Source organism: Chlorocebus sabaeus, chromosome 15 (assembly GCF_047675955.1).
Source record: "Chlorocebus sabaeus isolate Y175 chromosome 15, mChlSab1.0.hap1, whole genome shotgun sequence".
NCBI lineage: Eukaryota > Metazoa > Chordata > Mammalia > Primates > Cercopithecidae > Chlorocebus > Chlorocebus sabaeus.
In genome coordinates, this window is record NC_132918.1 from 75875087 (window position 1) to 75901745 (window position 26659).

Below are 26659 nucleotides of genomic sequence, written 5' to 3' on the forward strand. Positions count from 1 at the left end.
GGCTCTGTGCATAAAGAATAGGGGGATTACAGAGGCACATTCACGAAATTTGGAGAAGGCTTTCAGCAAGCAAGTAGAAGCCATGTGAAAGTTTACAGGAGAGGTGGGGGCTTGAAGGCACGTTCAAGGATCTGGTTTTTATCTTCTCTTTATCTCAAGAGCAGTGGGAAGCCATTAAATGATTTTAATCAGAGGGTTGGTATAACCAGTTTTGTATTTTGAAAAACTGAATTCAGCTCTCATTTGAGGAACTGAGTGAAAGAGCCCGGAATGGCCGTGGCTGAGGGTGACTGGTGGGAGACTCCTACTCAAGCCACGGCAGTGGCATGGGCTGGTGGCAGGAGAGGGAACAGGGAGAAGAGGATTTGGAACTCAATCTTCCTCCATTGACAAAGTCACTCCAGCTTTGGCAAGGCAATTAATTGATGGGAAAGAAGATGCCTAGCCCTCCTGATTTCACTGCATTTTCTCCATCTTAAACATGAGTGCTGGGAAGTGGCAGAACATCCAGAGGCAGCTCGCGTGCTAGGTGGAGCAAGAGGTAAAATTCCAGGATGAAGCAAATGAACTCTTAGAATGACAGGGGAGATTTTGGGAGCTGGGTTTGGGGGATTGCTATTTACCTTTATTCCCTGGAGGCCCTGGCACAAACCCTTGCCTCTGCAATCTTTTCTCTCAGGTAAAGGAATTCATTAAACGAATTGCTGGAAGATCTACTGACCAGAGGGCTGTACAGAATCCTATCTTTGAGAGAGAGAAGTAGGTTGATCACATAGTTTATTATCCAATCAGGACATATCTGAAAGAGAAAAGGGGTTCTATTAATATTTAAACTGCAAAACATGTACACCAGGAATGTCTTGGGCAAATCTGGTTGCCCTAGCAAGAAAGGAAATTTGAAAGTTTATACTGTTCTGCTCCCATGTTACCCCTTTTGCACATGAGAGGCTAAGCATTCTCTTCACCTGCATTAAGGGAATAAAAGCACAAGCATTTCAGGTGACTGCCAAGCCACTTTTAATTTTACAGTTTCTGCTATACTCTATACATTCTGAAAATTACATTTTCCACCATTATCACTTCGTGATAGGTGATCATTTACAATTACTCACTGACTCAGTCCCGGGAAGAGGCGGTGCGAAATGGGAGGCTCTATCCAGGTGCTCATAAAAATGCAGAATCTCCGCCTGCCTCCTAGACCTACTGAATTAGAATCTGCATTTTTTAACAAGATTCCCAGGTGATCAATAAGTACATTAAGACTTGGGAAAAACTTCTAGACTTCGATCTAAAGAAAAAACATTTTACCACTTGACAGTGTATGCACATACATACATGCATAAAGACACAACCGAAGCACAAGTTTAATGAAGTAAAATTTACCGTTACTATTTGGGACAGAAATGTGCTCACGACTCAATAGATTTGAGTATTCACTCCTGGATCTCAACGTGTAATCTGAAAACGCATCTCTAAAGCACCTAGGAGCAATCTGAAGAAAGCTGAGGGGAGGCAGCAGATGTTCTGATCTACCAGGGAAAAAGTGGACGTTTTCTGTTGTTACTTTGTGAACTGCGTGCACTTAGTCACTCTTGAGTAAATACTTGGAGCGAGGAACTCCTGAGTGGTGTGGGAGGGCGGTGAGGGGCAGCTGAAAGTCGGCCAAAGCGCTCGGAGGGGCTGGTCTAGTAAACATGATTGGCAGTTACGGGAGAGCTAGGGGCTGGACGTCGAGGAGAGGGAGAAGGCTCTCGGGCGGGGAGAGGTCCTGCCCAGCTGTTGGCGAGGAGTTTCCTGTTTCCCCCGCAGCGCTGAGTTGAAGTTGAGTGAGTCACTCGCGCGCACGGAGCGACGACACCCCCGCGCGTGCACCCGCTCGGGACAGGAGCCGGCCTCCTGTGCAGCTTCCCTCGGCCGCCGGGGGCCTCCCCGCGCCTCGCCGGCCTCCAGGCCCCCTCCTGGCTGGCGAGCGGGCGCCACATCTGGCCCGCACATCTGCGCGAGCGGCCCGGCACGGGGTCTGGAGAGGGCGCGGCGCGGAGGCGCAGCCAGGGGTCCGGGAAGGCGCCGTCCGCTGCGCTCGGGGCTCGGTCTATGACGAGCAGCGGGGTCTGCCATGGGTCGGGGGCTGCTCAGGGGCCTGTGGCCGCTGCACATCGTCCTGTGGACGCGTATCGCCAGCACGATCCCACCGCACGTTCAGAAGTCGGGTGAGTGGTCCCCAGCCCGGGCTCGGCGGGGCGCCGGGGGTCTTCCTGGGGTCCCCGCCTCTCCGCTGCGCTTGACAGTTGGGCCCGGCAACCTGGCGCCCGAGCGGAAACGAGGAAAGTTTCCTCCGCGGCACTGAAGCAGCCCGACTCCCGTAGCTGCAGGGATGTGTGAGATTTCCTTGAAAAAAAGATGGAAAGTTCACTTGCAAGGGGCGCGGGGCACGTTTGGTCCCCTTTGTGCGAGCAGGAAAGGCGTTGTGTTGGCCGCGTTCGAGGCGAGCCCCCACCCCCGGAAAGGGAAGTTTGAGAAGTTGGTTATCTGAAGGCGGCCGGGGAGCAGGGGCCCGGGGCGGCAGCCTGAGCTGCCAAAGCAGCCAGCACACCTGGGCCACTCAGCCTGTGGCGATGCCGCGTGCCCACCCAGCTCTTTCTGAGCCACCCGTTCAAAAGGCCAGCTCCTCAGTCCTTAGCTCCTGGACACGGCCACGCTTTCCCTCAGGCCGGCTTCTTGGCCTGGAGTTTTTGGATGCAAGTTTCAAGAAAATAAGCGATTTACAAAAGAAAGTTAGCTGGCTCCACTGACGCCTTGGCATGGATGGGAAGGGAGTGGAGATGCTCAGGTGAAACCGAGAATCCCTCACTGAATGCCTACTGGGTGCTAGGGGCTGTAGATTTTGCCTGGAACAAGACAGTCCTGTCTTCAGAGAGTTGATAGCTCTATGCAATTATCGTTTGTTGGAAACCGAAGGGTTAAAATCCTACCTAGGCTACCCACCTGATCGCTGTGTCTGAAGGTTTTTAAGGAAAAAAAAAAATATGTATATATGTATGTGTGTGTGTGTGTGTATATATATATGCACATGCAGGAATGGGGGTTCTTAATGATTTGTTATAACACATGAGACTTCAAAAGTTAGATTTTTTTTTTTTTTTTTTTTGAGACGGAGTCTCATTCTGTCACCAGGCTGGAGTGCAGTGGCGCAATCTCGGCTCACTGCAACTTTTGCCTCATGGGTTCAAGCGATTCTCCTGCCTCAGCCTCCCGAGCAGTTGGGATTACAAGCACCCGCCACCACGCCCAGCTAATTTTTGTGTTTTTAGTAGATGCAGGGTTTCACCATATTGGTCAGGATGGTCTCGATCTCTTGACCTCGTGATCCGCCCACCTTGGCCTCCCAAAGTGCTGGGATTACAGGCGTGAGCCAGCGCGCCCGGCCAAAAGTTAGACTTTTTGCAGCTATGATCCAAATAACAGTATCTGCAGCTGTGGTCTGGGTAACCGAGTATTTGGGCAAGTCATAGAGCGTTTTCTGGGCCTTAGTTTCCTCATCTGTAAAATGGCAAGGTTGAATCTGGGTAATTTTACATCATCTTCGTGTTTAACATCTTACCTGCCGTGGCCCTCCCCTCCTTTCCCCTAGCTCTTCTGGTGACTTGGAAATGACCCATGTAGACTTTGGATGAAATGTAGAGTTGACAGTCCACATCACCCTGACGCACTCTTTATTTATCCAGGGACATGGGCAGATTTACCTTTTGGTTTGTCTAGAAAAAACGCGCATCACGGTCAGTTGTAAATTTCAGAGTATTTGAAATGGATTGGGAACTTTTTAAAAATTATGGCATACATTGAAGGTGGCATGGAGATGGAAGTTTTTAATCTAATTAGGAAGAGGCACTATTGCAAGCAAAAAGTCTTAACACACTTTTGAGTCCTATGGTTTTAATAAAATCTTAGTGTTTCGTTCTTGGCGTTTTTCCTGCATTGCAGTACCAGAATGTTCAGTTGTCTCTCATTTTCCTCCAGACTCTTAAACCTAAGTTGTGTTTTGCTAATAAATATTTAAAATGGCACCCTTAATTTTCTGTGGATGTTAAAAATCATTAAAACTTTTGTTCCAGATTATAAAAGAAGGAAATTAGCAGGCCCTGATGTTGTTAGGTTCTGTTTACAAGGATAAGATTTATGATTTGCAAATTCCAGACCCAATAGTTCATGAGTCACTTTCATTTCATCAATATATACACTTTTAAACAATTAGCATAAAAGCGTGGTGGCTTTTTATTTGGGTATTTAGACAGTTTAACAAGGCCCACAGATTTCCTATTTTTATAGCATTGAAGTTTCAAAATGGTTGAATTAATGAATATTTTGAATTTGTATTCATTTGATTCAAATTAAATTTTCAAATTTGGCCGAAGGTTGAAGATAGATATATTGAAGATGAGAAACCTAATTCTACTTACATTTTAATTTTTCATGTAATTAAATGGTTTCAGAATTTTTCTAACATAACTGGTAAACTGAAAACATTTTTTCAAAATATCTTGATGCAAGATAATATATGAGGGAATGAGATTGTTTAATAAACAACAAGCTCCTTTTACGTCACATAGAAAAGTCCCAAAATCTGTCTTCTGTTTAGTAACTTCTGTACTTCTGTTTAGTAGTATGCAAAGGATTTAAATATAAGAACAAATTTCACTAAGAAATAGAAAGTTTTTTTTTTCCTTGTTTTTGACTTAGTAGATTCACTCTTCCTAAATGATCAAAATTAAGAAATGACTGTTTGGGGGGAAACTGTAAAGTGTACAATAGCTCTTCAGGTCTGAAAAATATGACTTTTCAGGTTCCTAAAAGTAGATTCTTATTGAGGACAAAGAATTTGTAAAAATTTCATAGGGATACAAGTTCTTCAGATCTCTTTAATAACCTGCTTATTTTGTCAGGGTAAGAGACTAGACATCATTAGGCCCCAAATCTTATCTTTGGTCTACTTGTGCTTTTTTTTGCCCTCATAAAAATACATTTTTACCTTTAGGCCACTCCCTTTAACAATATCTTATTTTTAATGAGTTATGTTTTATACAAAATACTAATCACATTTTGAACTCATGCCTTCTTTTCAATGTAGCAATCCCTAATGATGACTGTTGTCTGTGCAGTCAACGTAACTACTACATGTTTTCTACTCAATTATGAACATGACTTTTTAATTTTTTCAGTAAGGTTAGTTTTTAATTCTGGATCTCATTGATATCACTGCAAAAAGTGGGCATTTTTTTCTTCTACCTTTTCAACCATATTTATTGAGTATCTCTTGCCAGGCAGGACGCTCAGACCTGGGACACCATCCCAGATGTATAAGACAGACCTGCTCTTTGCCTTCATTGAATTTAACAGCTGGGAGCATGTTATATGTAAAGAAAAGGATACATGTTTTAACTCTTTATATTTGAAAGCATTATGGAATACTGGTGTTTTGTTTTCTATACCTCATTTTCAAAAGCCTCATTTTTTGTTGTTGTATGCACTAGGAGGATGTGCATGTTGAATGTTTCCTTCTAGGTCCCATTGAATGTACTTTTGAATCAATTTATTCTCACTTTCCTATCCCTGCCTTATCACAGAGCCCCCGTTGGGCAGCCTTTAATTGCCTTCTGCATTCCATAGGCAGCATGATGGACCCAATGCGTTCATTTAGTATTCTCTTTGAGGATAGGCTGGTGGTAGAAGAGTGTAGGGTATAAACTTTGGAATCAGGCCGTCCTGGGTTCCAAACCCACTTCCTGTTTACTGGCTGTGTAGCCTGTTGTAGTTACTTTACCTACTGGTCATCCCTGGTCTCATTTGTAAAATGAGGATTATGGAGTTATGGTGAGGATTAAATAAAATATTGTTTTAAAGTATTTAACATGGTGCCTGCAACACAGTAAATGCTCAATAAATATCAGCTTCTGTTATTACTGTTAACTCCTTAATTGGTCTTACCAAGGGCCTCCGACGTGGTTCCCATTTGACTCTGCTGCTTCACATCCCACCACAGCCCACACTTTCCCAGTCTGTTGGTGTCACTACACATACACATGATGTGAGCAATTTAGGCAGCTGTGCCTTTGTTCAGGATGTCTGGAACTCCTGCTACCCGGCTAATTTTCACTCATCTTTTAAGACGTAGTTCAAGTGTCATCTTCTCGAGGAAAACCTGCATTGAATGCCCCAGTTTGAGGTAAATATCTCCTATGAGATACAGACCTCTCACTTAGATGGTAACGATACTAAGCCGAAGTCATATCTTTTCGTAACTCTCTTGCCCCATTAGACCTTTAATCCTCTCAATCTTATTCAGTTCTCTATCTCCGGGGTCTCTAGCAGTGCCTGACACATCATTTAGCACCCAGGAAGTGCTGAGCTGAGCCTCCACTTCATCCTACTGTATCTGGTGCAACTGAGGTCGAGCATTTAACTAAGCTGTGACTTGTTTGTTAGGTGTTTGGTCCAAATAGTAAAATCTTTACTTTCAGTTCAAATAGTTTTAGTTCTGATCACAATAAGCAATTTGACTCTTTTTGAAGTATGGAATTGGTTCTTGTATTCTCATGAAATATGGAAAAAGATGTTTCAGCTTCTGACAAACATGATGGAAAGCTGCTAGAAGTTTTCATGCAATTCTTTTAGCCATAAATTTTGAACTAGTGTAGGGCCTTGAAAGCCACTGCAAAACTTTAAATAAAGTCACCAGAGAAATTATCCAGTAGGTACTGATACCTCTTTTTTTTTTTTTCTAGAAGGGTGTTGGAAAGAGAATTTTATTAGGAATGAAGTGCTAAAATCTAAATTTAGTTTTTAAGTTTCTTTTTTCATCGGGTTTTATGTTTTGGTTTGTAAGGGTTAAGCGGCGTTGGTTGAAGGGAAGTGTGGTCCTGTAGCCACCACTGCCTACCCTAGAGGTAGCGTGGATATTATTTACGTCTGATGCAAACCACCAAAGCAGTTTTAAATAGGGTGCAGGGGAAACATGCTTCCTGGCTACAGCATGGCATTATTTGGCCAAGTTCCACATAAAAGCATAACTCTGTTACCTTGTTGGCGTCTACCCTCCAGGTCCTTATGTACAGCTTCAGTAGATTTAAGTTACGATTTTCAGTAGAACAGGTAGGCATTTGCAGCAAGAATGCTCACCGCTTATTTTGCACTCTCTACTTTCCTGATAGTATTTTGCTCCACAGGTACCTGTTGCTTGTGACTGAGGCAAGATAATGACTCGTACTTCTTTGTTTGGCATGCCAAAAGGGTTTGGAATGCTGCACGGGCAAATTGGCTCATCTCAGAGAGAAGTCAGGGAGATGGAAGAGAAAGAGAATTAACATTTGAGAACCTCCCCTGAGCCAGCCACGTGATGTTACGTATCTAATTTAATCCTAGGAAGAAATCTCCAAGATAAGTTTTATTATCTTTATTTTATAGATGGAAAGATGGATCTTGCTCAGGGTCTCTCTGGAGGTTTGCCTGGGTGCATGTATGTGTGTGTGGCCCACGTTTCTCATGCTTGCGTGCTGCTAGGTTCTTTTTTGTGGTCTCTATGTGTGTATGTGTGTGTTGGGAGGGAGGCTGAAGAGGGGTGAATGGATATCGGATTTGAGAGAGGGGAAGCTTACCACCTAATGTCATCAGTTCAGTCCTCCTGATTTAATTGATTTGCTTTGCTTGCATGATCTGCCTCCTTCCTGACTACATTTGTACCACAGAAAATCAAGATAAGGCAGAGTTTCTTTGCATAAGGAAACTCTACAACCCGCAGTTTGACAATGGTGCCTTAGTGGTAGGACTCATGGTGGGTGACCTGTGGTTTGGCCACTTATAGCAGTTTGCAAAGATGTGTATTATAAACCCCAAATTCCAAGCATGTAGGACAGTCATTTGTGTACAGTCAATTGTGTACAACTGCTGATGAGGGCAAGAAGAGCCGACTTTATTCAACATAACAAAGAAGGGGACCATTTGACCTTTTTTTTTTTTTTTTTTTTTTTTTTTGAGACGGAGTCTCGCTCTGTCACCCAGGCTGGAGTGCAGTGGCGCAATCTCCACTTACTGCAAGCTCCACTTCCCGGGTTCACGCCATTCTCCTGCCTCAGCCTGCCGAGTAGCTGGCACTACAGGCGCCCGCCACCACGCCCGGCTAATTTTTTGTATTTTTTGTAGAGACTGGGTTTCACTGTGTTGGCCAGAATGGTCTCAATCTCCGGACCTCGTGATCCGCCCGCCTTGGCCTCCCAAAGTGCTGGGATTACAGGTGTGAGCCACTGAGCCCGGCCCAGTTTGGCTTTTGAAGGGGACAATTTGAAAACTTATAGGGGGTAAGATTCTCTTCCTCGTCCATTACATCAGGATTACCTCTGCCTTTTACTTGCCAGTCAGCTTTTTAGGTCTTAGCACTCAACAAGGAGCAACTGTCCTCTTGGGTGTAAGTCAATGTAGTCTACTTATGGCCTCCTACTTAGACTCTTAAGGGTTCCCTAGCATCTGTGTTTGGTTTATAGGTTTGAAGCTATCATCATTAGACGAGATTTAGTTTCAGGGCCCGTACCTATGACTGGGGAGATTCTATCTGGGAAAGGTCAAGACATGCAACTCTTTTTTTTTTTCTTCTCTTTTCTGAGGGAATATTTTCCTCCAAATTTTTTCAGCTCTACAACTATAATATAGGCCTAGTATATGAATACAACTGGCCACTGTCCTGGGCCTTAGATGGTACTCTGCTGTCATTCTTCTCCGGTTAGAGCCGTGCCTATGGGGTGAGGTGACTTTTGGGCCTCCCAGTCTTACTCTCTTTTCATTTTTAGACCATGATTTGGTTACCTGGGAACCCAAATTCACTGCCCAGAAGGCCCTGAACTGGTATCTGCAGTTTGCATGGATCCTTGAAGCCATGTTCCTGAATGCCATCATTGCTACTGGTTGTGCAATCTCTGCCTGAGGGTCGGTCAGGGGATGGGGTGTGTGTGTATGTGTGTGTGTGTGTGTGTGTGTGTGTGTGTATGTGCATGCATGCACGTGTGTATGAGAGAGAGAGAGAGAGAGAGAGAGAGCGCGCGCTTAGGTGTCCACATATCACAAGGCCCCTCTTGATGTAGGATGCAGCAGGCAGGGGAGAGCAAGGCAAATTCATTACCAGGGCTCAGGGTGATGTCTGTCTTCAAACCACCCATTTCTGAGGAAGGACTATGAATATTGTAGGAGTTCTAAAGTTGTACTTGGTCTTCCAAGACATTGAAAAGATACACTTGTCAGTCAAGGTAGAAGGATGAAACCTATTTTATTGAGAAGTTTGCCAGCTTGATTTGTAACTTTAAATGTTTTGACTTATAGTACATGGGCCTCTATTTGCTCACTTGCCTTGGGCCTTCCCATGTTGGGGATGGGTCTGCAGCAGCAACATTCCTTTGCAGAGATGTTGGGTAGAAATTAGTTTTGGTTAATTGTGTCATTTTTTTCCCTGGAACAGACAGCACTGAACATTAAAGAAAAAGATAAGAGTTACTCCGTAGACATAGTGCTGTATTTGCTTTGGGAAATGTAGTTTTTCTTAGTTTGTGTTGTCCTAAAGTGAACTTTAGCTCTATACTTTTTTTTCTTTGTCTTTTATTTATTTATTTTTATTTTTAGATTTCCTAGTGCCCTAGTTGCATTTCTTCTGTGTATTGAGAGACCACCAGGGCAAGGCAGAGTTTATCTGAATGTTTTTTCCTCCTATTGTAAATATTTTATTTGAACCATCCATGGTTCAAATAAAAAAGAGGCTTGGTTCTTCTCAGGCCTCTTTAAAGAAAACAAGGAAAAAGGCTTCCCAGTGCTTTAGAAGATATAAGATTGTTAAAACTTCATTTTAGAGAACTAGGGATTTGGCTGAACTAACATGAATGCCTTTGAAAGAAGATATGGGTTGGGTGCATATTTTCAGTATGTGCTGCAGCAGCTCTTTATTAAAGTGTAAATCATTACAAAGTCTTCATTTCCTATGGGGTGATAATACTGCTGCTCTGTGGATGACTACCTGTCATGCCCAAACCCTGCAAACTTTTCTACATAGGGAAATGGAATTGGGCTTATGCCGCCTGTAGCTTTTACTCAAGAGACTTCATGGACTGATTTCCCAGTAATCACAGTAGCTACCACTTATTGAGGTCTTGCTATTACTTGGATCATGCTGAGTACTTGAAGTGTATTAACCCTCAAAAACAACTTTACAAGGTAGGTTATGTTATGCTTATTATAAATCCTCCAGAGTTAATAAATTTGCCTAAGTCCACCTAGTTAGAAAATGATTAGGCTGGGGTTGGAATCAAGATGGTCTGGTTTGGGGATCTCGACTCCTAATTGTTATACTGTACTGAGACTAGTCTGCCTTAATTGACATAAACTACTGGTCCATTATAGCATGGGTTTTGGAAGAGTAGGGGTTAAGAGAAATAATAATATCCAACATTTTTCTAGTGTTTGGAATCTGAAGCTTGGAAATTTCAGGGACACTCTTTAAGAAGAAAAGTATAAAATTAAGAATAAAGTGAATACAAAATTAAGAATAAAGTGAATATTTATTTAGAATTAAAATAGCATACAGGCCGGGTGCAGAATATGAAGAATATATGAATATATTCTTCATATATTATCCCACTGGATTTCCTTAGTGTAATAAAATAACACTTGGTTTATACACCAGGTAGTCAAACATCATGCCTGTCTTGTGATCTCAATGGGAAAATGAAGTATATACCTCAAGTGATACAGTCTTGGCTGAATCATGGAACAATTATGCCATCAGGGAGTTGAGGTATTCTGAGTAAAACAGGCACTTCATTTGAAAGGACTAGGAGACTTCACAGATGCATCAAATATGTTGAGGATATAAAGGCCAGGCTCAGGTGGATTTACTGTGAAGTGCTTGAACTTAACCTTCAAGGCTACCTATACCCTGATACAGGTTCATCTCCTGGCTTTAGGTGGGGCTTGGAAATGTGGCTAACAAGTGTCATCAAGTCAAACACTACGAAATCTTACAGTGCCCTGAATCTTACAGCTCACATGTAAAAGAAACCTGATAAAAGTTTTCCAAATTTGGAGTCAATCTGAAAAATTTATATGACATTACCTATAATGAATTATGAAGCTGAAAGGGACTTTTCCAAATTATTCAAGAATAAATTACAAATTCTGATCTACAGTTCTAAAGGGAAGACTGAATTACTGTTTTAATTCTCTCAATAGAGAATATTGCAAAATGTTATTGGAAGAGATGATCAAAGAGTATGCAACCGAAAAATGTAGGAAAAGTATTTCAGAGGTATGGCAGTTAACAAAAATATTTGTTTTTTAACACTTCATATTTGTAGTATTTATAGCTTTTGAAAATTTGTTGTTTGTATGATACTATTTAATTTTTTTTTTTTTCCAGAGATGAGATCTAATTCTGTCACTTAGTCTGGAAAGCAGTTGCATGATCATAACTCACTGCAGCCTTGGATTCCTAGGCTCAAGCAGTCTTCTAGAGTAGCTTGGACTAAAGGCATGCACCACCATGACTGGCCAGTTTTTTTTTTTTATTTTTATTTTTTTTAATTTGTGTAGAGATGGTGTCTTACTATGTACCCAGGCTGGTCTTAAACTCTGAGGCTCAAAGGAACCTTTCGACCTCTGCCTCCCAAAGTGTTAGGATTACAGGTGTAAGCCACTGCACCCAGCCTGTATACTATTTTAATTCTAAATAAATATTCACTTTATTCTTAATTTTGTATTCACTTTATTCTTAATTTTATATTTTTCTTCTTAAAGAATGTCCCTGAAATTTACAAGCTTCAGATTCCAAAGACCTGAGTCTTTGACTAATGGTAGGATTTGTTTGTTGGTTTAGAAAATAAACGTTAAAAATTGCCTCTTCCTCCTTCCCCCCATTGCAAGCAGAGGCTGAAATCTGCATTGTTATTTCACAAAACGAAAATATTTTTCCTCCAGGTTTAGCTAAACCCTTCATCATTTTCTTGCTTTAGAGCCCCACGCCAAGTAGAAAGGAAGTTGCAAAGATGTAATTATCACAAACCTTCATCTTGGATGAAAGATCACCTAGCTTCGACCCTTAGTTTGAGATTAGAAAGACTCTACCTAGGAGACAGCTGGTAAAGACTAAGGTGTATCGCACCAGGAATCAAGTTGTCTGGGTGACTGGGCTGTCTTTCTTCCCATTGGGGTTCATTTTCCTTCTATACAGTGACAAGAATTGGACTAAATAAGATTTCCAGTATATTCTCTTCTGAAATATTTCATTCTTTGTTATCCCTCTACTATTTTGTTAGTAGAATAAATCATTGAAGTTGAGTTAGAAAATCTTTAGCTAATCAAAATAGAAGACTAACAAAAGTCATAACAGGTCAGAACTGAGAAATACCACAGACTTCCACTGGTGTTCGTTGGAGACGACTATTATTAAAAAAAAGAAAAGAAAAAAAAACATAGCTATTTTGAAAATTTCCTACTACAGGTGTCTGAGCATACATCCTGACTAAATAGCATGTTTACTTCGGCTAGAGCTCACTCCTTGCTAAATAAAAGGCTTACTTGGTTTTGGTGGTAATATTATTTCTCTTTGGTTAATTATGGTGTTTTCATTCTCCCCTTCCTCTGAATTGGTAAAAGTGTCTGTGAAAATTTTTCCTAAGGTAAAAAATTATGAAATGCTTTGCTATGCCTAGGAGAAGTAAAGCCTAAAGGAACTTTCATATTTTTTGGGGGGGAAAAAAAGGAAACTTGTCTATATATAATTAGTGTTCTGGTGCCTTTCAAATATTTCTCTACCACTTTTCTTAAAATATTCTCAGAAGAGACAGAATTTGCAACAGATTGGCAGTTTTCAGACTGCTGTTTTAGGCAGGGGAGTAGCTGCTGCAACCTATAATTGCATTTCTGTAGAGTTTGCAGACTCTTGTTAGAATAGACTAGGAATCTTTCAACTTTTGCTTTGAGTGACTACCTTGTTACTACGTACCAGATTTGCATCTCATTCTCTAAAGCTCATAGTATTGGGGGAATAAAAAGACAATATGATATAATTTGTCCTTCAAGTGTGTGAAAAATCTAATAATAACATATTATATTCATTATTTTGGAATCCCTTAATTTATATCATTATAAAATAATCTAACAATCTCAATCCCCCTGGGCACTCTTACTTTTATTTTTATAGTTTATATGTTAGAATACATTTCTATTCTCTTAGGCCTCTGTTCATTCTACTTTCTCACTTCTTTAGGAGCCTCATTCCTTCCTGAATATTACATTTTATGACTTATCATATGCATCAAGGTTCAAATCTTGAGCTCCAGCATTCTGACCCTAAAAATGATAGTTTCCTATCATCTTCTGATAACAGCAACTGAAGGTGTTCTAATACCTTGGCGCTCATAGGAGGTCTGATATCACTGAGAATTTATTGGAAATGAGGACTGTGGGTCCTCTCCCCAGACCTACTGCAACAGAATGTGCACTTTTACAAGGTCCCTAGGTGATTCCTGTACACATTGCAGTTTGAGAAACACTGCTGTAATAGCATTAAAGCATGTTCCAAAGAGTAGCCAAATGATCTGCAGTGGTTTTAGTGGATCACATCAGGCTTGTTTCTGTCAGTAAAGAAGAGGAGAATTCAAGGAAGAGTTGCACTTAGTTTTATGAGAGTCTTGACTCCTCCTAAGCTGTTTTAACTGTGTGGTAACTATTATAACATGCTAAAGCTAGCAGAAGACAGAAGGCACTGGTAGCAAGTCAACTAAATGAGTCCATTTTTAACCAGTCTGTTTCCCCAATCATCCTTCATGAGTCTTTTATCCACTGATTGTCCCTCCCTTGACCATGGTGAACTGTAGAACCCAAGGACCCATTTCTTTTTTCTTTTTCTTTTTCTTTCTTTCTTTTTCTTTTTTTTTTTTTTTGAGATGAAGTCTTGCTCTGTTGCCCAGGCTGGAGTGCAGTGGCGCAATCTTGGCTCACTGCAACCTCTGCCTCCTGGGTTCAAGTGATTCTCCTGCTTTAGCCTCCTGAGTAGCTGGGATTAAAAGTGTGTGCCACCACCACCGGCTAATTTTTTTTTTTTTTTTTTTTTTTTTTGTATTTTTAGTAGAGACGGGGTTTCACCATGTTGGTCAGGCTGGTCTCAAACTCCTGACCTTGTGATCGCCCACCTGCCTCCCAAAGTGCTGGGATTACAGGCGTGAGCCATCGCGCCTGGCCCCAAGGGCCCATTTCTATACTGAACTCACTACATTAATCATGTTTACCTCATTAGGCATTTACTCACAGATTGCCTTGACATATGTAGGCCTTAATTCATTCTGGAGCTATTATACCTCAGCATTTCTTAAAATAGGTAGCACTCCGCTCTATACAAAGTAGGTGCCCAATAAATTAATGATTCGATGACAGGTTTTCAGGAAGTGGTTTTACTCTTCAACATTTTTTAATCCTCTTTTGTCTTGAGGAACTTACTTGTCTGATGCTCAGTGAAGACTCAATACATTTTTCTTGAATTACTCAACATTTGTTTTAGACTGTCCTGAGGGTGCCACTGTAGGCATTTTCATTGATTTGCTTCTTTATTTTAATATCATAAGGCAGCTTTTTGTGCCTTAGTTACTTTTGTCTTCCAGAATTATGGGTCCCTGTCAGTTTTTAATGCTCTTAAGTAACATGGTAGCCACAATAAGCAGTTCTTACAAGCAGTTTCTGATGTTTCCACGTAATTTTATTTTCTGACTTTTTTTTCTTTGCCTTTGACATCTGAACTGTACTTGGCAAGAAAAAAAAAAGAAAACTTTCCATTGCAACTCATATCTCATGGTGCTTCCTGTTGCATCAACTCTAAAGTTATTCATCAGAAAAGTTACGTAAAACGCATAACCATTTGGTTTTATTTTTGCCCTCGAATTACGCTACCATAACACAAACCTGAACTCTTACTTTTGTCATCTGTAAAAATCACCTAATTGGTCTCTGTTTACGGACACCCTTTGTTCTTTCTCTGTCGATAACACAGGCATTGCCATCAGTTAAATCACCCCCCGGATGGCATTTTGAATAGCTGACCCCTGCTAGAAAGCCTTCCATGGATTTTATGAATCCTAGATCATCACATGACCTTCCCTTCCTCTTTGAGCATGAGGGCTGCCTCAGTGTCCCTGGGCTCCTAAGAGAGTGCCTTGTGCCGATGGGACACAGGACCAGTTTGATGACTACGTGCACAGATGAAACCAAACCTCTTGCCCATCATCTATTCCACCCTTCCCATCCCTCATGTCCTGGTTCCACTCGAACCCAGCTGCCTCACACATCCTTTTTGCTTACAAATTTCCTAGCTTGTGATCATTCTCCACCACCTTCCCCAAGTTTTACCATTCTCTATCTGTGCCCTACAACAGCTCCACCCTTTGAAATAATGCCTAGTCTAAATGTTACTTTTTCTATTGGGCCTTCCTTGATTATCCATCCCACTGCGATTCTTTCTCCTGCCCATAGCCTCTCTAACAAGCCTTGCATTGTCATTCATATGACCTTGTTTGCTAAGCTACCTGTGCTATCTCTGTGTGTTTTAAACTCTTTTACTAGAATGAAAACTCTTTGAGGGAGAAACTTCTGTCTGATTTTGCCATAGCTCTTAGCACACATTCTCACTAATTCTGTTTATGTGTTGTGTTTGTTGCTGTTTGGAATTCATTGCTTTTAAAGGCTGAGGAAACTTGCTTTTGGATTCAAGGCTGGGAGTGCTAATTTTTTTTCTCCTAGATGGCTTACCTCACCACCAAGTGTAAATGTCAATGCCTTAAAGCCACCTGTAGCATTGTTTGACAGAACCATAGGCTTGTGGAACATCTCATATGATCTGCTTTGTGTAAATTGTTCTTTACAGTGGAGACTTGCTCTGTCTGCAGTCTTTAGTTTCTGTGAATTTTGGGGAGCTGTGCTGTGTGGGTGTTAAGGTTGATCTTCCATCCATCACCAGCTCCGCCTTTGATTCATTTATTCTCTCATGTGTGAATCTTTTGCAGAAGGCTCAATGCATTATGACTATAGAGGCCAAAGTCATAAAGTAAATCACACCATCTGACACAGGCCAATTTTTTGCCACTCATGCCTTTCCTCTTTATGAATCATAGATGATCTCAGTCACTGGGATTCCTGGAATAAGGATGGCTGAAGGGGTCTTGGTGAAATGGAGAGTGCCTGAAGATACTCTTCTACCTACCTGAGGGTAAATAATCCCATATGGCAAAGGTGACCCCTGGTTGTACTTTTTGGAAAGCCCTGTTAAAGTGACACATGCAAAGGAGACTTAAACATGAGACCTTTCTTACATGGGCGCTTAATAGGAGCGGGTTTCCAAGGAAGGTCTTGAATTTGACCTTCAGCCTTCTCCTCCGCCATAGTCTCCATCCAACCTGAATAAACATGCAGTGTAGGTACCACGGGTAGTGATCTCTTGTGCAAGCACAGCTTCCAGATAAGTCATCTGCCTTTTAGCCAGATCATCATCCATGCAGCCCTCCTCTATGGGAATTCTGGAGCTGCCACTGACATCATAACATTACATAGATTTGGACTGGCAGTGCCCTACCTGCCCTATCTATAGAGCAAAAGGAGATGAAATAAGAATTTTAATATTCTTTTTTTTTTTTTTTTTTTGAGACAAAGTTTTGCTCTTGTCACCCAGGCTGGAGTGCAATGGCACAATCTCAGCTCACTGCAACCTCTGCTCCTGGGTTCAAGTGATTCTCCTGCCTCAGCCTCCCGAGTAGCTGGGATTGTAGGTACCCACTACCACACCTGGCTAATTTTTGTATTTTTGGTAGAGACAGGGTTTCGCCATGTTGGCCATGCTGCTCTCGAACTTCTGACCTCAGGCGATCCTCCACCCCGGCCTTCGAGAGCACTGGGATTACAGGCATGAGCCACTGCACCTGGCCAGAATTTTAATATTCTTAAGTCTAAATATTCTGTGGCACTTATTGGAAATGGTTGAAATACAATGCTTTTAATTTAGCATGTCATTGGTTAACTCTCAAAACTACTGAAAAGCACTTATCTTTCAAGATTTTAATGATGATGTTGGTGAGAATGTTTGTGGTAAGTAGATAATCACTTACATTTATTCAGCACTTTACAAAGCATTTTCACAAACTCTGAGTACTGGTCGTTATCAGTTTATTAATGAGATGCCTGTGATGTCTTCAGGGGACAGGAGAGAATATGTTAACTTCTTGAATAACTGCTACAGCTGTAGTTAGCCCCCTGTGAGCCAAGCCTATTGGCTTTATCACTCCCAAGGTATAACTTATTTCATATATATAAGCAACTTGACTAAATATTAGATGTCTGTGTAAGCTATTTTCTGCCAGTCGAAACAATTTTGTTCTTCTTTATATCTTTCTTCAGACGTACATCTTTAATAAGTTCTGGGAAAGGAAGTGGAAAACAATGCTTGACCTCTGATACAATGTACCATTTTGATTATGATCAGTACTTTAATAAAATTTATCATCAAGAAAGTCTTTGGAGTGAGCCCCTGAAAAGCTTGGGAAAGTGATTGATATGGTGTCACTTTTCTTGAATTATCTTCCCATGTTGCTTAAGATGACCAGGAAGGCTAACTTGGCTCTTGCGCTCTCTAAATTGAACTGTCCTGAAGTTTTAAGAAAATAAAGTGATCAGACTCAGCAGTTCAAGATTGTGTTGGTTGATAGCAGCCACGTAGACCTCAGTTCACTATGGGTTTCTGTGTACTTTATTGGTGGTCACCAAGAGGCAATGAAAGGCCCTGATTTTGTGAACATTTCTGCCCACACCCTTCTTTGGTGCATACCTTTTGGGAATATATAAAATGTCTTTCATTGTTAAAATAGCTGTTAAATAATATTAAAAGCAAAAAAAAAAAAAAAAAAAAAAATCATGAAAATAGTCATTTGCCTACTTCTTCAGGCACATAGAAAACTAGTACTAGCCAGTGCAGTGGCTCAGTGTGGTGGCTCAGGCCTGTAATCCCAGCACTTTGGGAGGCCGAGGCAGGCGAATCATGAGGTCAGGAGTTCGAGACCAACTTGACCAACATGGTGAAATCCTGTCTTTACTAAAAATACAAAAATTAGCTGGGCATGGTGGCGCATGCCTATAATCCCAGCTACTCAGAAGGCTGAACCAGGAGAATCACTTGAACTTGGGAGGTGGAGATTGCAGTGATCCAATATCGCGCCACTGCACTCCAGCCTGGGAGACAAGGTGAGACTTTGTCTCAAAAAAAAAAAAAAAGAAAGAAAAAGAAAACGAGTACCAAGAAAACAGAAAAAAGAAGTGATATGAATAATCTTACTATGATTGAGACACATGGGTGAAAAAGCACCAGAGGGAAAATTGTCTAGTCTGATAACTTTGAAGAAAACATATTGACCGTGTCTAGTTATAATAATATTTTAATCTCACAGTAATAGAGAGCTTCCTTATTTTCAAAAAAGTTTCACTTTCATGTCATCTGAAATCTTAAAAACAACTCTCTGAGATGGATGTAATTATCCTGTTTTACAGATGTGGAAGTGGAGGCCCAGAAAGGTGAAATGATCTGCCCCAGCTGTAATAGGACTGCCTATCCACTGAGACATAGTACAGTATCATTAATTAATCTTTTCATCATTTTTCTATTTTTAGTCATTGTGCTCCCTCACTGCTTAATTTGTAAGTAATTGTAAGGTAAAAATCTGTAGTCTCCACATATTTTTATATTTTCATAGCTACATTGTCAAAGAGGCCATGGCAGTGTAGTCATCAGGAGACTTGTTCTTGCCTTGAACATTAAAAGCCCTATTTAAGACTGGAGAATTTCTTTTTTGAGGGTTTTGTCTACCTGTCATAAGGGAGTTCAAACTATGTAATGAGTCATTTTACTTTTCCCCTTTTCTTATGGGGACAGCTTCTCTTTTAGACACCGTTTGGTCTGCCCCTTGGAGGTTGTGTCACCATTGTCAGCAGACAAATGCTGCCATGTGTAAAAGGCTATGCCAGTTCCTACAGTCCTGTAGTTTTGCCCTTCACTAGAACTTCAAGTTGCCTAACCTAATCAGGAATACGGGCATCTTTATATAGGAAGTGCGCTTCTTCATCATATAGACATAGAGGTCAGGTGTTATCATCTTTGGCTTCCTTTCTCAGAAATTCTTAAACATGAATGTCTGAATAAACATACAGAGAAGAGGTTGGGTACAGTGGCTCATGCCTGTAATCCCAGCACTTTGTGAGGCCAAGGTGGGTGGATCACCTGAGGTCAAGAGTTCAAGACCAGCTTGACCAACATGGTGAAAACCCATCGCTACTAAAAAATACAAAAACTAGCCGGGCATGGTGGTGGGCGCCTGTAATCACAGCTAGTTGGGAGGCTGAGACTTGAACTCGGGAGGTGGAGGTTGCAGGGAGTCGAGATCATGCCACTTCACTCCAGCCTGGGCAACAGATCAAGATTCCATCTCAAAAAACAAACAAACAAAATATAGAGAAACATAGAACAAGAACTGTTTTGAGTAGCAGAACACGACTCACACAGACATCTAATTTAGTCAAATTGCTTTTATATAAAAGCAATTTTCATTGAAGAGTAACAGAGCCTACCTGTATGGCTGATATTTTCAAAGAAAATGGTTAAGAATCACTTTGATGGCCAGGCACGGTGGCTCACACCTGTAATCCCAGCTCTTTGGGAGGTCGAGGAGGGCAGATCACGAGGTTAAGAGATTGAGACCATCCTGGCCAACATGGTGAAACCCCATCTCTACTAAAAATACAAAAATTATCTGGGTGTGGTGGCACGTGCCTCTAGTCCCAGCTACTCTGGAGGCTGAGGCAGGGGAGTCACTTGAACCCGGGAGGTGGAGATTGCAGTGAGCCGAGATTGTGCCACTACTCTCCAGTCTGGTGACAGAGCAAGACTCCATCTCAAAGGAAAAAAAAAAAAAATCACTTTGATTAGCAGAAACTGTGTTTCACTTGCCATCATAGAAAGCTAAGCTATGCTTCTGCTTTTCTACTGCTAGCTTTATATAAATGTTATTTTCCTTGCAACATAAAAGAAAAATTGAGTCATATTGTTTTATTTAATTTTTGTTGAAGAACACATTAAATTAGCCCTCACACTGTGGTATGGACTTCTTTCTCTTTTCCACCAGTGTTCTTCAGGGTGATTTTTCCAGTGAGCTTGGTTGGGACTGTGTGGATCATTGTGATGCTTTGTTCTCAGTGGGGATTTTCCATCAAAGATGAGCTTCATTAAACAATGACTGGGTTCATGGATTTCTAACTGGAGTGATTTTCTTCAAACTGTAATACATTTCAGTGTTACCTTTTTCTGAACACCCTTTTTAAAAGGGATTCCATAGCAAGTCTTCTGGAATAATACCTTTTATATAATTCTTCAAAAATTGTAATTTGTACATACTGATTCCTGTTAACGCAGATGTTATTGTATCAAGAAAATACTCACATTTTGAACATATTGACAATAGTGTTTCTTCACATCTGGTGGATAGGTGATGCTCAATATATATTTGTTTAATGGAATAAAAAAGAAAAATATTAAAGAGCCTAGGAAGATAAATTAAGTTGCAAGGATATATTGTTTGCAAGGATATATGTCTGTTTAGCATTGCAATTTTCTGAGAGGAAGGCTGTCCACAGCTGTTAATTCTGATCTAAGGAACTATTTGCCTTCTTAACTTCTTTGCTAGGTTATCTAAAGGGAGATATCCTTTCTCACATTTGTTTCCTTGAACTTACTTTTAATGTTGCCTTGTAGGGTCAAAACTTTAGAAATACAGCTTTCTCAGGAAACTTGCTCCTCAGATCCTTCAGACATAGCTACCTTTAAGCTTATTGCCCCCTTGGGAATTGACAAAGGCTTTCCAGCCTTTAACTTGTAAATTCCACACTTAAAAATTAATCTAAAATTATTTTTCGGGAAGAATTTATACAATTTCAACTAAATGCCCTGCAGCCAATTATGTTTATGATCCCTGCCTCATCTCCAAATGGTATTAGAGTTTGAGTCATATGAGAAAATTAATTGAGTTGGGCTTGATTGTACAGGTATACATATATAATAATGTTCTGGTTATAATGCAGTTTGCAGGTTTTCTAGTTACAGCTCAAGGCAAAGATGAGAAGCATCACTATGGGCCTGACTGCCTCTGTCCAGTACTGCCATACCCCATCTCTAACTACTACATTTTTTCCTATTGAGTTCTCCAATCCATGTAGGATAGATAAGTCCCTTCCTGAACTCAGTTTATTTTTCTAACCCTGGCTGCACGTTAGGATCACCTGCGAACTTCTAAAAGAATTCCAAAGCCCGAGCCAAACACCTAGAAGTTCTGACTCATTGCCCTGGGGTAGGACTTTGGCATCGTTATTGTTTTAAAAGATCCCCAGATGATTCTGATGTGGAACCATGTTGAGAAACACTAATCTAGCCTAACCCAGTGAGGTTATAAATGAAGAATTTCACCAGAGAGGTCAAAGTACTTGATTTCCCACAGCAAAGAAATGCCATTTACTGGGTTCAAAACTCCCATCTGTTGACTTAAAATCCAGCATAACAAATATGAGCAAGATTTTAGAAGGTTTTGGAAACTCATCTGCAGAACAGAGCAAATACAGGCCTATCTAAAAGGATACTTCACAATAAAGATGGTTAAAAACCAAAACTGGAGGAGGCAGAGCACTGTTGGTAGGGCTGGTAGTGGGGGGAATGGATGGTTTTCCAAAAGAGAAAACACTTGACCTGGGTCTGAAAGGCTGGGTGTGGTTTAAGGCAGGCACCATTGTTCACTTGTTAGCCCCAAGGCCATGCTACTCCACTTCCTTCAGAGGGAAGCTGGCAAGTGCCTGCCTGGGGTGTGTGTCTGCCCACCATGTAGAGGCAGTTCTTCAGCTCTGTCAGCCATGGCCAAAGCAGGCAACATTTGATGCACCTTGGACCACTCCTGAGGGGTAGCATCAGACACCAGGCATCCTTTCAGACACCATTCTTGGAGTCACTTCCCTCCATCACGTAAACCTCCCAGCCAACAGTGAAGGCACTGAACTCCTTCCAGGGACTGGGCAGGCTGCCTTGGGGATGCTCTTCTTGAACTTAAAATCTGCCTGATAGATCTGGTAGGGAGGTAGAAATTGTGGTGGTAGGAAAGCCAGCAGTTATCAGGTCAAAGGGTTTCTGATAAAAGAAGTTATTCAGCAGAAAGGTAATCAGATTATGGGAGCCTTAAGCACCAGTTTGGGCTAAATTCTCTGAGTCACTGGCAAATTGTAAGTGGGGGAATGACGTAATAAAACCACTGCAAAGCCAGAAGTTTGTGATGGGAAGATAGGAAATCCCTTTCTTTTTTTCCCATATGGGAAAAAAAATCTAAAGATGTGTGGGGAAGCTCCTTAGAGTGCCAGGACTTTCAGTGTCCCCCAATTTATCATTAGATTCTGTCCAGACTTCGTTCTGCACACAGTAGCCTGGGGACACCACTGGAGTGACAAAAAAAACAAGGAAATAAATTTATTAATTTTGGAAAATGCCGTTTTTTTCCTAGAATTCACTCATAGGCATTTCCCGACTTCAGGTTTCACAAAGAGATGCACCATCCTTTGGAATTCTGAAGAAACTCAAGCTTCAATTGAGCTGAGTCTCAGTGGCATGCATTTTATTACATCGAATGCCATTTTAATGTGCTTGAAAATGGGGAGATAAGGGCAATTGGTACACATGTGTAAACCACTACAAAGAGTTCACCTGAGTGTAGAAGGTAGCCAGTAGCCTAAAACCCCTGTATTTTGGAGGCTGTTACTTCATAATCTCTATTATGAAAGTGGGAAAAATCATGTAATTATCTCTCTAAGATGGTCTTTCCACTGTTCAATAGAACTTTCTGCAGAGATGAAAATATCTTATACCTGGGCTGTGCTAAGGTTTAAGGACAGCACAGGTATGAGATATTTCCATCTCTGCAGAAAGTTCTATTGAACAGTGGATCTAAGACCATCTTAGATGATGCATGTGGCTTGAAATGTGGCAGGTGCAAATAAGGAACTGAATTTCAAATATAGATATATTTCTATTTCAGTTACCTTGAATTTAAATAGCCACAGGTGGCTTTTGGGTATCATCATGAATAGGGCAGTTACGGAGCATCATTAAAGTTCCTGTTCTTCTCAAGTCCCAAAGAGGTGCTTTCAGGTAATTTCTTAGCACCTATAATCACAGTGGGGCAGATTAAATTGCTTGTACCTTTCCATTTCTGTGCTTTGGAATTATAGGCTGTTTCTTTATCCTGGAAACCTGATAGTCTAATGTTGTGGAAATACTCTTTAGTAGTGCACTGTAATTATAATACTTTATTGTAGGAGGATGCAGCCAGGCCCTTTTTTTTTTTTTTTTATCATCTGTGTTTTTAGTTTTAATCTTAAAAGGATTATAAAAATAGTACTGTCTTGTGGGAGAAAAATATGCTTAAAGTCTATGAGCATGGAGTGGTAGGGATTATAAGCCGTTAAACTTCTGGAAATTCTGGGGAAAGGGAAGTTAAAGCAGCAGGTAGAAGTCTCCTAGGAGAAAACTTGCCCTGAAGGGATGCTTTAAATTGGGTTCAGTATTTATGAGAAGAATCCTGCAAAAGTGGTTTCCCTGAAGGCATTTGGATTTTCCCCTGTGAATAAATTTCACCCACTTTGGTCACCTCTGTGCCATATTCTCCTAGAAACTCACCTTTATTTGGCATGCTGTCACTTAAACCCCCCCTCAAAAAAAAAAAAAAAAAAAAAAAAACCTTTGAAAAAGCCAGTGGTTTTTTTTTTTTTTTTTTCCTGAAGTGTTAATTTCCTTTCTTTAGGCTTGTGTGGGCTTTGACGGGAAACTTAATCTGTGTGCTTGGGCTCTGCATTAGGTTTCAGTCATTGAAATGGGGCTTAATAAGAATTATTTGATACCTTAGGAGTCAGATGAGCCTTACTTTTATCTTGGGCTGAGGGATTTGCATTTTGAGAGGTTGTGCCAGCTGACTTGAGCCTTTACAGGTTTCAGCTTGTTGCAAACGTAGTTGGGTCCATTTCTCTCACTTCTGAGACCTTTTGCTCCTGCCACTCATAGCTAACGTGTTTTCCATGGAACACTACTCCTTGTCCCTAATTGTGTTCTCTTCCTACCTCAGCAGTGACACTACAGACAGCCGATCATTTAATACTAGACACATTCCTTAAGAAGTTGGGATAGAACTTTAATTACACAAGGCATCCAAGCCAGCAGTCAGGGCCCTTTCCAGCGCGATTACTTTTCAAGCTCTGCCCTGCTTCTCCTTCCAGTTCCCTCTGGACCTTCGTTTTTAGATCTCCTTAGAAGCTGAGGAACGCAGGTCCTTTTGAATTTCTTTAGATCAGTGTTGTCCTGTAGGACTTTCTGCAATGATGAAAGTACCCTGTCTATTCCTGGCCACATGTGGCTATTAAGCACTTGAAAATGGCTAGTCTGACTTGGAACTGAATACGTGATTTCATTTAACTTTAGTTAATTTAAATTTATAAATCCATGTGTCCATGGCTACTGTGCAACTCTAGATTATGCCCTTGACTTTAAAACAGTGTGTCTTGGGAGAGTTTTCTTGGCTCTGGCCCTCCACTTTCATGAACCAGCTCCTCCCAGAGGGGAAAGAACTCTCTTTGACTTCAAAACTGACTTCCTTTTATTGCTAATTTAGACAGGCTAAGCCTTGAGCTTAAAACTCTTCACCAACTGTTTATACCCTCCATACCTGGCTTCAACATGCCCTTTGTTCTCTGTGACTATCGCCTTATTCTTTATCCAGCAACAGCAAATATGCATTAATTTTCTACAGATAAGAAGTTTTCCTTTGGAACTCAAGAATGAGGTATGAAACTTGGTTTCAAAGGACTTAGGGAAGGGAAAGCTATCAGCAAGTGTTTATAGAGTACCAACCACCGTGTGCCTGCCAATGTTTGAGATCTGGGGAATACAGAGTGAATTAAAGTCCATGTGTACAAGCTAATAAACAAGATTCTATCAATATGTCAGCAGATAAGTACAGCGCGAGGGTCTGAGAATAATGGTAGATGCTTGTAATTTTAGAAACGGTTGTCAAGAATGGCATCTTTGGTGAAGTGATATTTGAGCAGTAATTGGTATGAAATCGGGATGAAGAAGGCAGATCTCTGGGTTAAGCGCATTCTAGTTGGAGGGAACAGCAAGTACAGTGTCCTAAAAACAGACCGTGCTTGTCATTTCCTCCCCTCCTCTCCCATGGTTTCTCACTTTTGCTTCTCTAAGAGTTACATTTATAGGCATACGTTTTGACACTGGACATCACAAGAAATTGAGCCAGTTCACAACTCCACTGGTGCTGGCAAAAAGATTATACTAAGATGGATAAAAGACTATGAAACATAGTCAAAATGCCCTTCTCAGTCACCTCTGGCATAGGATTTTATACATCTGGGTTCTCACCCCAGATTGAGATAGGTTTAATAGATAAGATTCAGTGTGGGGCAAATTTAAGGTGCCAAAGTTAGGTACATACTAGAACTTTCATAAAGGGTTGTCTTAAGAAATTGAAAACATTGTAATTTGACTTCCTAGCCAAAGGTCATTCAAAACATTTCAAAGTTTAGATCGCTTATTCTACTCTGATCTCTAGTACTAAATGTTATTTCAGCACACAAATGTGGTCATTCCCATGGATGGAAAGAGCCAGCTGTGTTCTAGAACTATGTTGGAAGATCGCACCTTGAAGACTATGTGCTTGGTTCTCATTTTCCATCTTAAAATCACTGCTGGAATCTATCTTGACTTTTCCACAGCCCATTGACAATTGTCATTATGTAAATACTGTCCTTTTTTCTCACCAACTACTATGGCTGATGTCTCCCTTCCAAAATTTGTGTTGAAACTTAATCCCCATTGTGGTGGTATTAAGAGATGGAGATTTGGGGGAAGTGATTAAGTCATGAGTGGATTAGTCCTACGTAAAAGGGCTGGAGGTAACAGCCTGGGTCCTTTTGCCCTTCCATTTTCTGCCATGTGTTGACACAGTACTAATCCTCTCTAGAGGACACAGCGACAAGGCGCCATCTTGGAAGCAGGAAAGGGAGCTCTCATCAGACATCAGACCTGCCAGTGCCTTGAATTTGGACTTGTCAGCCTCTAGAACTGTGAAAAATTTCTATCCTTTATAAATTACCCAGTCACACATATTTCGTTATGGCAGCCAAACAGACTAAGCTACCAACCTTAGTGGGATTGGTAGGACTTGGAAGGGAGTAGACCTTTTTTTTTTTTTTTTAAAAAAATACAGAGTCTTGCTCTGTCACCAGGCTGGAGTGTAGTGGGACAATCTCAGCTCTCTGCAACCTCTGTCTCCTGGGTTCAAGCGATTCTCCTGCCTCAGCCTCCTGAATAGCTGGGACTACAGGCACGCACCATCACGCCCTGGCTAATTTTTGTATTTTTAGTAGAGACGGGGTTTCGTCATGTTGGCCAGGATGGTCTCAATCTCTTGACCTTGTGATTCGTCCACCTTGGCCTCCCAACGTGCTGGGATTACAG

At 41.1% G+C, this 26659-nt stretch overlaps 1 protein-coding gene across 4 annotated transcripts in view; it reads left to right on the top strand.

The window, feature by feature from the left end:
- Nucleotides 1–1822: 1822 nt before the first annotated feature.
- TGFBR2 (transforming growth factor beta receptor 2) overlaps nt 1823–26659 on the top strand; it is an 87153-nt gene continuing 62316 nt past the window's right edge. For 2 of the 4 annotated variants that reach the window (XM_073023664.1, XM_008009351.3), the window contains exons 1-2: nt 1823–2210; nt 18604–18678. In XM_073023664.1, coding sequence (XP_072879765.1) covers nt 2117–2210; nt 18604–18678 — 169 coding nt within the window. In that variant the 5' untranslated portion in view covers nt 1823–2116. The remainder of the gene's footprint in view (nt 2211–18603; nt 18679–26659) is intronic. The other 2 variants (XM_073023665.1, XM_008009352.3) reach the window with 1 other exon arrangement.